This window comes from Oncorhynchus kisutch, linkage group LG22 (assembly GCF_002021735.2).
Source record: "Oncorhynchus kisutch isolate 150728-3 linkage group LG22, Okis_V2, whole genome shotgun sequence".
NCBI classification, from domain to species: Eukaryota; Metazoa; Chordata; class Actinopteri; order Salmoniformes; family Salmonidae; genus Oncorhynchus; species Oncorhynchus kisutch.
The window spans coordinates 56,167,224-56,182,511 of NC_034195.2; the positions used below are offsets into that span (position 1 = coordinate 56,167,224).

At 29.4% G+C, this 15,288-nt stretch overlaps 1 protein-coding gene across 2 annotated transcripts in view; it reads left to right on the forward strand.

Annotated features, from left to right (window-relative positions):
- Positions 1 to 15,288, forward strand: part of slc25a22a (solute carrier family 25 member 22a) — a 141,123-nt gene that overhangs the window by 104,679 nt on the left and 21,156 nt on the right. For both annotated transcript variants that reach the window (XM_031802130.1, XM_031802131.1), the window contains exon 7: positions 15,184 to 15,244. In XM_031802130.1, the coding sequence (XP_031657990.1) occupies positions 15,184 to 15,244 (61 nt within the window). The remainder of the gene's footprint in view (positions 1 to 15,183; positions 15,245 to 15,288) is intronic.

Here is a 15,288-nt window from a genome sequence, read left to right on the forward strand (position 1 = left end):
TCAAATGATGTCAATTAGCCTATCAGAAGCTTCTAAAGCCATGACAACATTTTCTGGAATATTCCAAGCATTTTAAAAGCACAGTCAACTTAGTGTATGTAAACTTCTGACTTCAACTGTACATGCCAGGGGAGTGAAGATAGGTTCTCTCTTAATGATACATCCTGTTCCCCATCTGGAGATACAGCCTACAGCACACACACGAACACACACACACACACACATACACACACACACACACACACACACACACACACACACACACACACACACACACACACACACACACACACACACACACACACGAACACACACACACACACACACACACACACACATACACACACACACACACACACACACGAACACACACACACACACACACACACACACACACACACACACGCACACACACACACGCACACACACACACACACACACACACACACACACACACACGAACACACACACACACACGCACACACACACACACACACACACACACACACACACACGAACACACACACACACACACACACACACACACACACACACACACGCACACACACACACACACACACACACACACACACACACACACACACACACACACACACACACACACACACACACTTCCTCAGCCATCAGCAGAAGTGCCATCTTCCCCCCACAGTCTGTCTCAATCTGAGTTGCAACGGACACCCTATTCCCTGCACAGTGCACTACGTAGTGCAAAGGCAGTGCACTATCTAGGGAATAGGGTGGTATTTTGGACCAGCCTCAGTGTGTACCCAGACACTACTAGGCATCAGCTGTTGACCTCTCTGTTGACCTTTCTGTTGACCTCTCTAGTTCTCCAAAGAACTAAACTAATGGACTGAGATGAAAATTAACACAGCTTCTTAGACATTGTCTAATGGTCGCAAAATGTTTTGATTCATGATAATGTAACAGGTCTCCACAGCATAACCACTATGTCTAGTCTCCACAGCATAACCACTATGTCTAGTCTACAGTAGGTCTACATAACCACTATGTCTAGTCTACAGTAGGTCTACATAACCACTATGTCTAGTCTCCACAGCATAACCACTATGTCTAGTCTACAGTAGGTCTACATAACCACTATGTCTAGTCTACAGTAGGTCTACGTAGTATTCACAAATCCTGCTGGCCAGACGCAGACAGAGACAGCGGGACAATAAATTATTCATTAGCTCAGCTGTTCTGGACTGGTGGTAACAGTGAGATAAGGACTTGCAGGTCATTGGACCCTGAGCACTGTGTGTGTGTGTGTGTGTGTGTTAGTGATGCACGGGTTGACTCATAACCTGCTGTCCCTGCGGTTATATCCACGTGCAGGCGGGTTTAGAGTCATGAAATATTGTGTGGATGAAGGGTGGGTGTGTTTAATTAATAGAAAACAATGCATATAATGATATATCATTGTTCTTGTTCAGCTAATATCTATATGTTACATTGAGGTTTTCCTTTAGTGCAGAAGCTTCAGCGTTAGAGTCTAACTGTACTCGAAACACACATGTTTACACGCCAATCACCAAACGCTTTCGGGAACTAGGGCAGAAAAAGTTCATGTCGCTTCACTGAGGCATAAAAAAAAAAGGGGGCGGAGTTGAATTCAGGAAGAGTAAAGCTGCCCAATGGGAGACTTGAAAAGGGAGGAGCAGAATAATGTTTGGTGAAGTGGTACAAGAGGATGACAGCAGTGTGGCTGTGTTGTTATGATGATGTGTGATGATTGTGAGGCGCGATTACAATTGGACAGTCAGGACTTCAAACATGCCTATGGCACTTCAAAGGTGCTGTACTGTTCAGATGTTCAGTAACCTATCTGAACCCTGACTGTAGGTTTATAACCTCTCATATAATATTAACTATAGGTTTATAACCTCTCATATAGTATTAACTATAGGTTTATAACCTCTCATATAGTATTAACTATAGGTTTATAACCTCTCATATAGTATTAACTATAGGTTTATAACCTCTCATATAGTATTAACTATAGGTTTATAACCTCTCATATAGTATTAACTATAGGTTTATAACCTCTCATATAGTATTAACTATAGGTTATAACCTCTCATATAGTATTAACTATAGGTTTATAACCTCTCATATAGTATTAACTATAGGCCTATAATCTCTCATATAGCCTCATATAGTATTAACTCCTTCAAAAGGAAGCATTTCTGGCAGTAAAATGATATACCAAATGTACATTTTGACTCGGAACACAAGTGTAGAATTATGATGTATCTCTTTCAGCATCTAGATAGAAAGAATGTGTTGTTAGGGACTGTCTGTAAAGATGCTGTGGTATCTTTACCAGCATCATAACAGCTGATAGTATATAATATACATCCAAGTCAAACTCAAATCTTATCAGAAACATGTTGGGTTGTTTTCACTGCTTTTAGTTTCCATAAAACCCAGTCAAACTGATGCCATTTGTACATTTTGCACAGAAATTCTTTCCTGTTTTTCTTATTTATTTTCTTTGAGTTATTGCATTAAATGTGTGCTGTGCGTGGGAAGCAGAGATGACTGAGAACTCTGTCGATGTCACTTAGATTGAAGCATACATCCATTTATGACACTATTCTGCGGTTATTTAGTCTTCTGGGACAGAATTACAGACATGTTGATTATTAACAAATAGCCTACCAAAATATCTGAAATTATAAGCAGAGCAGAAACATATTTAAATTAGGCTTTAAAAAAAGAATTCCTGCACCCACCTGTCAAAAGTATTTGTTTTGGCTTCTGACTGTAAAGCACATTTTCTACAGGCCTATATTGTCACGTTCTGACCTTAGTTATTTTGTTATGTCTTAGTTTTAGTATGGTCAGGGCGTGAGTTGGGTGGGTTGTCTATGGTAGTTTTTCTATGATTTGCTATTTCTGTGTTTGGCCTGGTATGGTTCTCAATCAGCGGCAGCTGTCAATCGTTGTCCCTGATTGAGAACCCTATTTAGGGAGCCTGTTTTCCATTGTATTTCGTGGGTGGTTATTTTCTGTCTTTGTGTATGTCACCAGACAGGACTGTTTCGTTTCGTATCATTCTCGTTATTTTTGTTTTAGTGTTCTGAGTTGAATAAATATCGTCATGAACACGTACCACGCTGCACTTTGGTCCGATCCTTGCTACTCCTCGTCAGAAGAAGAGGACGATCGTGACATATGGCAGGTTAGGGTTGGGTGCGGGATTATCACAACGGCTAAAGTCGGTTGCAGATGAGTTATTATCAGTTGTGAACAAACAGTTGACCCACGCATCACTACTGTGTGTGTGTGTGTGTGTGACTGTGTGCGTGTGTGTATCTGTGTCATAGTGTAATAGCCTACCTGTAGTCCATTAGGCCGAAGCCAGCTAGCTCAATACTTCCCAGGGAACACTAGATTAGATTAGGAGTAGTATTAACCCAACTGGCCATCTCTCCTTTAATCCTGTTAACCAGTTACTACAACCCGGATTACACAGGAGAAACAAGTGTGTATTAGTTAATGGTATCCGTTGTGTTGTCTAGCTCTTTGTAACACAAATAGGAGCTAGTGAGTTGTTAGCTATTAACACATTGATGTCCGGTAGGTCGTAGCCTAGCCTAGCTCCTGGACCTATTGGTTACACTGTAGAGTTGCTAATGCTAGCTATTAGTTAATGGTATTGTATATGTTAGGGCCGTAGCCTAGCCTAGCTCCTGGACCTATTGGTTACACTGTAGAGTTGCTAATGCTAGCTATTAGTTAATGGGATTGTATATGTTAGGCCGTAGCCTAGCCTAGCTCCTGGACCTATTGGTTACACTGTAGAGTTGCTAATGCTAGCTATTAGTTAATGGGATTGTATATGTTAGGCCGTAGCCTAGCCTAGCTCCTGGACCTATTGGTTACACTGTAGAGTTGCTAATGCTAGCTATTAGTTAATGGTATTGTATATGTTAGGCCGTAGCCTAGCCTAGCTCCTGGACCTATTGGTTACACTGTAGAGTTGCTAATGCTAGCTATTAGTTAATGGGATTGTATATGTTAGGCCGTAGCCTAGCCTAGCTCCTGGACCTATTGGTTACACTGTAGAGTTGCTAATGCTAGCTATTAGTTAATGGGATTGTATATGTTAGGCCGTAGCCTAGCCTAGCTCCTGGACCTATTGGTTACACTGTAGAGTTGCTAATGCTAGCTATTAGTTAATGGGATTGTATATGTTAGGCCGTAGCCTAGCCTAGCTCCTGGACCTATTGGTTACACTGTAGAGTTGCTAATGCTAGCTATTAGTTAATGGGATTGTATATGTTAGGCCGTAGCCTAGCCTAGCTCCTGGACCTATTGGTTACACTGTAGAGTTGCTAATGCTAGCTATTTAGTTAATGGTATTGTATATGTTAGGCCGTAGCCTAGCCTAGCTCCTGGACCTATTGGTTACACTGTAGAGTTGCTAATGCTAGCTATTAGTTAATGGGATTGTATATGTTAGGCCGTAGCCTAGCCTAGCTCCTGGACCTATTGGTTACACTGTAGAGTTGCTAATGCTAAGCTATTAGTTAATGGTATTGTATATGTTAGGCCGTAGCCTAGCCTAGCTCCTGGACCTATTGGTTACACTGTAGAGTTGCTCATGCTAGCTATTAGTTAATGGTATTGTATATGTTAGGCCGTAGCCTAGCCTAGCTCCTGGACCTATTGGTTACACTGTAGAGTTGCTTATGCTAGCTATTAGTTATTTGTATATGTTGTTAAATTGTTATAGTGTTCTATAGTGTTCTAAAGTGTTCTATAGTGTTGTAGTGTTCTAGTGTTCTATAGTGTTCTATAGTGTTCTATAGTGTTCTATAGTGTTGTAGTGTTCTAGTGTTTATATTGTTATAGTGTTCTATAGTGTTCTATAGTGTTCTATAGTGTTCTATAGTGGTTCTATAGTGTTCTATAGTGTTCTATAGTGTTGTAGTGTTCTAGTGTTCTATAGTGTTCTATAGTGTTCTATAGTGTTCTATAGTGTTGTAGTGTTCTAGTGTTCTATATTGTTATAGTGTTCTATAGTGTTGTAGTGTTCTAGTGTTCTATATTGTTATAGTGTTATAGTGTTCTATAGTGTTCTATAGTGTTCTATAGTGTTTTATAGTGTTGTAGTGTTATAGTGTTCTATATTGTTATAGTGTTCTATAGTGTTGTAGTGTTCGAGTGTTCTATATTGTTATAGTGGTTATAGTGTTCTATAGTGTTATAGTATTCTATAGTGTTGTAGTGTTTCTATATTGTTATAGTGTTCTATAGTGTTGTAGTGTTCTAGTGTTCTATACTGTTATAGTGTTCTATATTGTTATAGGTGTTCTATAGTGTTATAGTGTTCTATAGTGTTGTAGTGTTCTAGTGTTTCTATATTGTTATAGTGTTCTATAGTGTTCTATAGTGTTCTATAGTGTTCTATAGTGGTTCTATAGTGTTGTAGTGTTGTAGTGTTCTATATTGTTATAGTGTTCTATAGTGTTATAGTGTTCTATAGTGTTGTAGTGTTCTAGTGTTCTATATTGTTCTAGTGTTCTATAGTGTTATAGTGTTCTATATTGTTATAGTGTTGTAGTGTTCTAGTGTTCTATATTGTTATAGTGTTATAGTGTTTTATATTGTTAGTGTTATAGTGTTCTACATTGTTATAGTGTTCTATATTGTTATAGTGTTCTATATTGTTATAGTGTTCTATATTGTTATAGTGTTCTATATTGTTATAGTGTTCTATATTGTTATAGTGTTCTATATTGTTATAGTGTTCTATATTGTTATAGTGTTCTATATTGTTATAGTGTTCTATAGTGTTATAGTGTTCTATATTGTTATAGTGTTCTATAGTGTTATAGTGTTCTATATTGTTATATTGTTATAGTGTTCTATATTGTTATATTGTTATAGTGTTCTATATTGTTATATTGTTATAGTGTTCTATATTGTTAGTGTTTATAGTGTTCTATATTGTTATAGTGTTCTATATTGTTATAGTGTTATAGTGTTCTATATTGTTATAGTGTTATAGTGTTCTATAGTGTTATAGTGTTCTATAGTGTTCTATAGTGCTTCTATATTGTTATAGTGTTCTATATTGTTATAGTGTTATAGTGTTCTATATTGTTATAGTGTTCTATATTGTATATAGTGTTCTATATTGTTATAGTATTCTATAGTGTTATAGTGTTCTATATTGTTATAGTGTTCTATATTGTTATAGTGTTCTATATTGTTATATTGTTATAGTGTTTCTATATTGTTATAGTGTTCTATATTGTTATAGTGTTCTATATTGTTATAGTGTTCTATATTGTTATAGTGTTCATAGTGTTATAGTGTTCTATATTGTTATAGTGTTCTATAGTGTTATAGTGTTCTATATGTTATAGTGTTCTATAGTGTTATAGTGTTCTATATTGTATAGTGTTATAGTGTTTATATTGTTTATAGTGTTCTATATTGTTATAGTGTTCTAGTGTTCTATATTGTTATAGTGTTCTATATTGTTTATATTGTTATAGTGTTCTATATTGTTATAGTGTTATAGTGTTCTATATTGTTATAGTGTTCTATATTGTTATAGTGTTATAGTGTTCTATATTGTTATAGTGTTTATAGTGTTCTATAGTGTTGTAGTGTTATAATTAGTGTTCTATAGTGTTCTATATTGTTATAGTGTTCTATATTGTTATAGTGTTATAGTGTTATAGTGTTCTATATTGTTATAGTGTTCTATATTGTTATATTGTTATAGTGTTCTATATTGTTATAGTGTTCTATATTGTTATAGTGTTCTATATTGTTAGTGTTCTATATTGTTATAGTGTTCTATATTGTTATAGTGTTCTATATTGTTATATTGTGTATAGGTGTTCTATATTGTTATAGTGTTCTATATTGTTATAGTGTTATAGTGTTCTATATTTGTTATAGTGTTTCTATATTTTAATGTGTTCTATTATTGTTATAGTGTTTCTATATTGTCTAGATGCTTATAGTGTTCTATATTGTTATAGTGTTCTATATTGTTAGGTTATATGTTCTATATGTTATAGTGTTTTATATTGTCTATATTGTTATAGTGTCATATTTTTATATTGTTATAGTGTTCTATATTGTTATAGTTTTTCTATATAGTTATAGTCTTCTATATTGTTATATTGTTATAGTGTTATAGTGTTCTATATTGTATAGTTGTTCTATATTGTTATTATAGTGTCTATAGTGTTCTATATTGTTATAGTGTTCTATATTGTATAGTGTTCTATATTGTTATAGTGTTCTATTGTGTATAGTGTTCTATATTGTTATAGTGCTTATATATGTTATAGTGTTCTATATTGTTATAGTGTTCTATATTGTTATAGTGTTCTATATTGTTATAGTGTTCTATAGTTGTTATAAGTGTTCTATATGTTAAGTGTTCTATATTGTTTTATAGTGTTCTATAGTGTTATAGTGTTCTATATTGTTTATAGTGTTATAGTGTTCTATATTGTTATAGTGTTCTATATTGTTATAGTGTTATAGTGTTATAGTGTTCTATATTGGTTATAGTGTTTCTATATTGTTATATTGTTATAGTGTTCTATATTGTTATGTGTTATAGTGTTCTATATTGTTATAGTGTTCTATATTGTTATAGTGTTATAGTGTTCTATTTGTTATAGTGTTATAGTGTTCTATAGTGTTGTAGTGTTCTATAGTGTTCTATAGTGTTCTATATTGTTATAGTGTTCTATATTGTTATAGTGTTCTATATTGTTATAGTGTTATAGTGTTCTATATTGTTATAGTGTTCTATATTGTTATATTGTTATAGTGTTCTATATTGTTATAGTGTTCTATATTGTTATAGTGTTCTATATTGTTAGTGTTCTATATTGTTATAGTGTTCTATATTGTTATAGTGTTCTAGTGTTCTATATTGTTATAGTGTTCTATATTGTTATATTGTTATAGTGTTCTATATTGTTATAGTGTTATAGTGTTCTATATTGTTATAGTGTTCTATATTGTTATAGTGTTATAGTGTTCTATATTGTTATAGTGTTATAGTGTTCTATAGTGTTGTAGTGTTCTATAGTGTTCTATAGTGTTCTATATTGTTATAGTGTTCTATATTGTTATAGTGTTATAGTGTTATAGTGTTCTATATTGTTATAGTGTTCTATATTGTTATATTGTTATAGTGTTCTATATTGTTATAGTGTTCTATATTGTTATAGTGTTCTATATTGTTAGTGTTCTATATTGTTATAGTGTTCTATATTGTTATAGTGTTCTATATTGTTATATTGTTATAGTGTTCTATATTGTTATAGTGTTCTATATTGTTATAGTGTTATAGTGTTCTATATTGTTATAGTGTTCTATATTGTTATAGTGTTCTATATTGTTATAGTGTTCTATATTGTTAGTGTTATAGTGTTCTATATTGTTATAGTGTTCTATATTGTTATAGTGTTCTATATTGTTAGTGTTATAGTGTTCTATATTGTTATAGTGTTTTATATTGTTATATTGTTATAGTGTTCTATATTTTTATATTGTTATAGTGTTCTATATTGTTATAGTTTTCTATATAGTTATAGTCTTCTATATTGTTATATTGTTATAGTGTTATAGTGTTCTATATTGTTATAGTGTTCTATATTGTTATAGTGTTATAGTGTTCTATATTGTTATAGTGTTCTATATTGTTATAGTGTTCTATATTGTTATAGTGTTCTATAGTGTTATAGTGTTCTATATTGTTATAGTGTTCTATATTGTTTGTTCTATAGTTGTCTATGATGTATAGTGTTCTATATTGTTATAGTGTTCTATATTGTTTATAGTGTTTCTATAGTGTTATAGTGTTCTATATTGTTATAGTGTTCTATAGTGTTATAGTGTTCTATATTGTTATAGTGTTCTATAGTGTTATAGTGTTCTATATTGTTATAGTGTTATAGTGTTCTATATTGTTATAGTGTTCTATATTGTTATAGTGTTATAGTGTTATAGTGTTCTATATTGTTATAGTGTTCTATATTGTTATATTGTTATAGGGTGTTCTATATTGTTATAGTGTTATAGTGTTCTATATTTTATAGTGTTCTATATTGTTATAGTGTTATAGTGTTCTTATTGTTATAGTGTTATAGTGTTCTATAGTGTTGTGTGTTCTATAGTGTTCTATAGTGTTCTATATTGTTATAGTGTTCTATATTGTTATAGTGTTCTATATTGTTATAGTGTTATAGTGTTCTATATTGTTATAGTGTTCTATATTGTTATATTGTTATAGTGTTCTATATTGTTATAGTGTTCTATATTGTTATAGTGTTCTATATTGTTAGTGTTCTATATTGTTATAGTGTTCTATATTGTTATAGTGTTCTATTTTGTTATATTGTATAGTGTTCTATATTGTTATAGTGTTCTATATTGTTATAGTGTTTATAGTGTTCTATATTGTTATAGTGTTCTATAATTGTTATAGTGTTCTATATTGTTAGTGTTATAGTGTTCTATATTGTTATAGTGTTCTATATTGTTATAGTGTTCTATATTGTTAGTGTTATAGTGTTCTATATTGTTATAGTGTTCTATATTGTTATAGTGTTTTATATTGTTATATTGTTATAGTGTTCTATATTGTTATATTGTTATAGTGTTCTATATTGTTATAGTGTTCTATATAGTTATAGTGTTCTATATTGTTATAGTGTTCTATATTGTTTATTATTGTTATAGTGTTCTATATTGGTTATAGTGTTCTATATTGTTATAGTGTTCTATATTGTTATATTGTTATAGTGTATCTATATTGTTATAGTGTTTTATATTGTTATAGTGTTCTATATTGTTATAGTGTTCTATATTGTTATTTGTTATAGTGTTCTATATTGTTATAGTGTTCTATATGTTATAGTCTTCTATATTGTTATATTGTTATAGTGTATAGTGTTCTATCTTGTTATAGTGTTCTATATTGTTATAGTGTTATAGTGTTCTATATTGTTATAGTGTTCTATATGTTATATTGTTATAGTGTTCTATAGTGTTCTATAGTGTTCTAGTGGTTCTATAGTGTTCTATATTGTTATAGTGTTCTATATTGTTATAGTGTTATTAGTGTTATAGTGTTCTATATTGTTATAGTGTTCTATATTGTTATAGTGTTATAGTGTTCTATATTGTTATATTGTTATAGTGTTCTATAGTGTTATAGTGTTCTATATTGTTATAGTGTTATAGTGTTCTATATTGTTATAGTGTTCTATATTGTTATAGTGTTATAGTGTTATAGTGTTCTATATTGTTATAGTGTTCTATATTGTTATATTGTTATAGTGTTCTATATTGTTATAGTGTTATAGGTATAGTGTTATAGATGTTATAGTGTTATATTGTTATAGTGTTATAGTGTTATAGTGTTCTATATTGTTATAGTGTTCTATATTGTTATAGTGTTCTATATTGTTATAGTGTTATAGTGTTCTATATTGTTATAGTGTTATAATGTTATAGTGTTATAGTGTTATAGTGTTCTATATTGTTATAGTGTTCTATATTGTTATAGTGTTCTATATTGTTATAGTGTTATAGTGTTCTATATTGTTATAGTGTTCTATATTGTTATAGTGTTCTATATTGTTATATTGTTATAGTGTTCTATATTGTTATAGTGTTTTATATTGTTATAGTGTTCTAATTTGTTATAGTGTTCTATATTGTTATATTGTATAGTGTTCTTATTGTGTTCTATATAGTTATAGTCTTCTATATTGTTATATTGTTATAGTGTTATAGTGTTCTATATTGTTATAGTGTTCTATATTGTTATAGTGTTATAGTGTTCTATATTGTTATAGTGTTCTATATTGTTATATTGTTATAGTGTTCTATAGTGTTCTATAGTGTTCTATAGTGTTCTATAGTGTTCTATATTGTTATAGTGTTCTATATTGTTATAGTGTTATAGTGTTATAGTGTTCTATATTGTTATAGTGTTCTATATTGTTATAGTGTTATAGTGTTCTATATTGTTATAGTGTTCTATATTGTTATAGTGTTCTATATTGTTATAGTGTTATAGTGTTCTATATTGTTATAGTGTTATAATGTTATAGTGTTTATAGTGTTATAGTGTTCTATATTGTTATAGTGTTCTATATTGTTATAGTGTTATAGTGTTATAGTGTTCTATATTGTTATAGTGTTCTATATTGTTATATTGTTATAGTGTTCTATATTGTTATAGTGTTATAGTGTTATAGTGTTATAGTGTTCTATATTGTTATAGTGTTATAGTGTTATAGTGTTCTATATTGTTATAGTGTTCTATATTGTTATAGTGTTCTATATTGTTATAGTGTTATAGTGTTCTATATTGTTATAGTGTTATAATGTTATAGTGTTATGTGTTATAGCTGTTATAGTGTTCTTATTGTTATAGTGTTCTATATTGTTTATAGTGTTCTATATGTTATAGTGTTATAGTGTTATAGTGTTATAGTGTTCTATATTGTTATAGTGTTCTATATTGTTATAGTGTTCTATATTGTTATAGTGTTCTATATTGTTATAGTGTTATAGTGTTCTATAGTGTTCTATAGTGTTATAGTGTTCTATAGTGTTATAGTGTTCTATATTGTTATAGTGTTCTATATTGTTATAGTGTTATAGTGTTCTATATTGTTATAGTGTTATAGTGTTATAGTGTTCTATATTGTTATAGTGTTCTATATTGGTTATAGTGTTCTATATTGTTATAGTGTTCTATATTGTTATAGTGTTCTATATTGTTATAGTGTTCTATATTGTTATAGTGTTCTATATTGTTATAGTGTTCTATATTGTTATAGTGTTCTATATTGTTATATTGTTATAGTGTTCTATATTGTTATAGTGTTCTATAGTGTTCTATATTGTTATAGTGTTCTATAGTGTTATAGTGTTCTATAGTGTTCTATATTGTTAGTGTTATAGTGTTCTATATTGTTAGTGTTATAGTGTTCTATATTGTTATAGTGTTCTATATTGTTATAGTGTTATAGTGTTCTATATTGTTATAGTGTTATAGTGTTATAGTGTTCTATATTGTTATAGTGTTCTATATTGTTATAGTGTTCTATATTGTTATAGTGTTCTATATTGTTATAGTGTTCTATATTGTTATAGTGTTCTATATTGTTATAGTGTTCTATATTGTTATAGTGTTCTATATTGTTATATTGTTATAGTGTTCTATATTGTTATAGTGTTCTATAGTGTTCTATATTGTTATAGTGTTCTATAGTGTTATAGTGTTCTATAGTGTTCTATATTGTTAGTGTTATAGTGTTCTATATTGTTAGTGTTATAGTGTTCTATATTGTTAGTGTTATAGTGTTCTATATTGTTAGTGTTATAGTGTTCTATATTGTTATATTGTTATAGTGTTCTAATGTGTTATAGTGTTCTTTATTGATATAGTGTTATAGTGTTCTATATTGTTATAGTGTTCTATATTGTTATAGTGTTATAGTGTTATAGTGTTCTATATTGTTATAGTGTTATAGTGTTATAGTGTTATATTGTTCTATATTGTTATAGTGTTCTATATTGTTATAGTGTTCTATATTGTTAGTGTTATAGTGTTCTATATTGTTATAGTGTTCTATATTGTTATAGTGTTCTATAGTGTTCTATATTGTTATAGTGTTCTATAGTGTTATAGTGTTCTATATTGTTATAGTGTTCTATATTGTTAGTGTTATAGTGTTCTATAGTGTTCTATAGTGTTCTATATTGTTATAGTGTTCTATAGTGTTCTATATTGTTATAGTGTTCTATAGTGTTATAGTGTTCTATAGTGTTCTATATTGTTAGTGTTATAGTGTTCTATATTGTTAGTGTTATAGTGTTCTATATTGTTAGTGTTATAGTGTTCTATATTGTTAGTGTTATAGTGTTCTATATTGTTAGTGTTATAGTGTTCTATATTGTTATATTGTTATAGTGTTCTAATGTGTTATAGTGTTCTTTATTGATATAGTGTTATAGTGTTCTATATTGTTATAGTGTTCTATATTGTTATAGTGTTATAGTGTTATAGTGTTATATTGTTCTATATTGTTATAGTGTTCTATATTGTTATAGTGTTCTATATTGTTATAGTGTTCTATATTGTTAGTGTTATAGTGTTCTATATTGTTATAGTGTTCTATATTGTTATAGTGTTCTATAGTGTTCTATATTGTTATAGTGTTCTATAGTGTTCTATATTGTTATAGTGTTCTATAGTGTTATAGTGTTCTATATTGTTATAGTGTTCTATATTGTTATAGTGTTCTATATTGTTATAGTGTTCTATATTGTTAGTGTTATAGTGTTCTATATTGTTATAGTGTTCTATATTGTTATAGTGTTCTATAGTGTTCTATATTGTTATAGTGTTCTATAGTGTTCTATATTGTTATAGTGTTCTATAGTGTTATAGTGTTCTATAGTGTTCTATATTGTTAGTGTTATAGTGTTCTATATTGTTAGTGTTATAGTGTTCTATATTGTTAGTGTTATAGTGTTCTATATTGTTAGTGTTATAGTGTTCTATATTGTTATATTGTTATAGTGTTCTAATGTGTTATAGTGTTCTTTATTGATATAGTGTTATAGTGTTCTATATTGTTATAGTGTTCTATATTGTTATAGTGTTATAGTGTTATAGTGTTCTATATTGTTATATTGTTATAGTGTTCTATATTGTTATAGTGTTCTATATTGTTATAGTGTTATAGTGTTCTATAGTGTTCTATAATGTTATAGTGTTCTATAGTGTTATAGTGTTCTATATTGTTATAGTGTTCTATATTGTTATATTGTTATAGTGTTCTAATGTGTTATAGTGTTCTTTATTGATATAGTGTTATAGTGTTCTATATTGTTATAGTGTTCTATATTGTTATAGTGTTATAGTGTTATAGTGTTCTATATTGTTATATTGTTATAGTGTTCTATATTGTTATAGTGTTCTATATTGTTATAGTGTTATAGTGTTCTATAGTGTTCTATAATGTTATAGTGTTCTATAGTGTTATAGTGTTCTATATTGTTATAGTGTTCTATATTGTTATAGTGTTATAGTGTTCTATATTGTTATAGTGTTATAGTGTTCTATAGTGTTGTAGTGTTCTATAGTGTTCTATATTGTTATAGTGTTCTATATTGTTATAGTGTTCTATATTGTTATAGTGTTCTATATTGTTATAGTGTTCTATATTGTTATAGTGTTCTATATTGTTATAGTGTTCTATATTGTTATAGTGTTCTATATTGTTATAGTGTTCTATATTGTTATAGTGTTCTATATTGTTATAGTGTTCTATATTGTTATAGTGTTCTATATTGTTATAGTGTTCTATATTGTTATAGTGTTCTATAGTGTTATAGTGTTCTATATTGTTATAGTGTTCTATAGTTTTATAGTGTTCTATAGTGTTCTATAGTGTTCTATATTGTTATAGTGTTCTATAGTGTTATAGTGTTCTATAGTGTTCTATAGTGTTATAGTGTTCTATAGTGTTCTATATTGTTAGTGTTATAGTGTTCTATAGTGTTCTATATTGTTAGTGTTATAGTGTTCTATAGTGTTCTATATTGTTAGTGTTATAGTGTTCTATATTGTTATAGTGTTCTATATTGTTATAGTGTTCTATAGTGTTCTATATTGTTATAGTGTTCTATAGTGTTATAGTGTTCTATAGTGTTCTATATTGTTAGTGTTATAGTGTTCTATATTGTTATAGTGTTCTATATTGTTATAGTGTTTTATATTGTTATAGTGTTCTATATTGTTATAGTGTTCTATATTGTTATAGTGTTCTATATTGTTATAGTGTTTTATATTGTTATATTGTTATAGTGTTCTATATTGTTATAGTGTTCTATATTGTTATAGTGTTCTATATTGTTATATTGTTATAGTGTTCTATATTGTTATAGTGTTCTATATTGTTATAGTGTTCTATATTGTTATATTGTTATAGTGTTCTATAGTGTTCTATAGTGTTATAGTGTTCTATATTGTTATAGTGTTCTGGTTCTGGTTATATATACCCCTGGTTATCACACTTGACCAAATGTTCCTGTCAGATATAGTGGTTTTTCATCTTGTATTTCTGTTTATCGTCACAGGTTATCGTCACGACTCCTATGGAGATGTTGAAGATTCAGCTTCAAGATGCTGGGAGAATTGGTAAGAGATTTAAAGAGATGGAGGAGAATCAGTATGAGATAGAC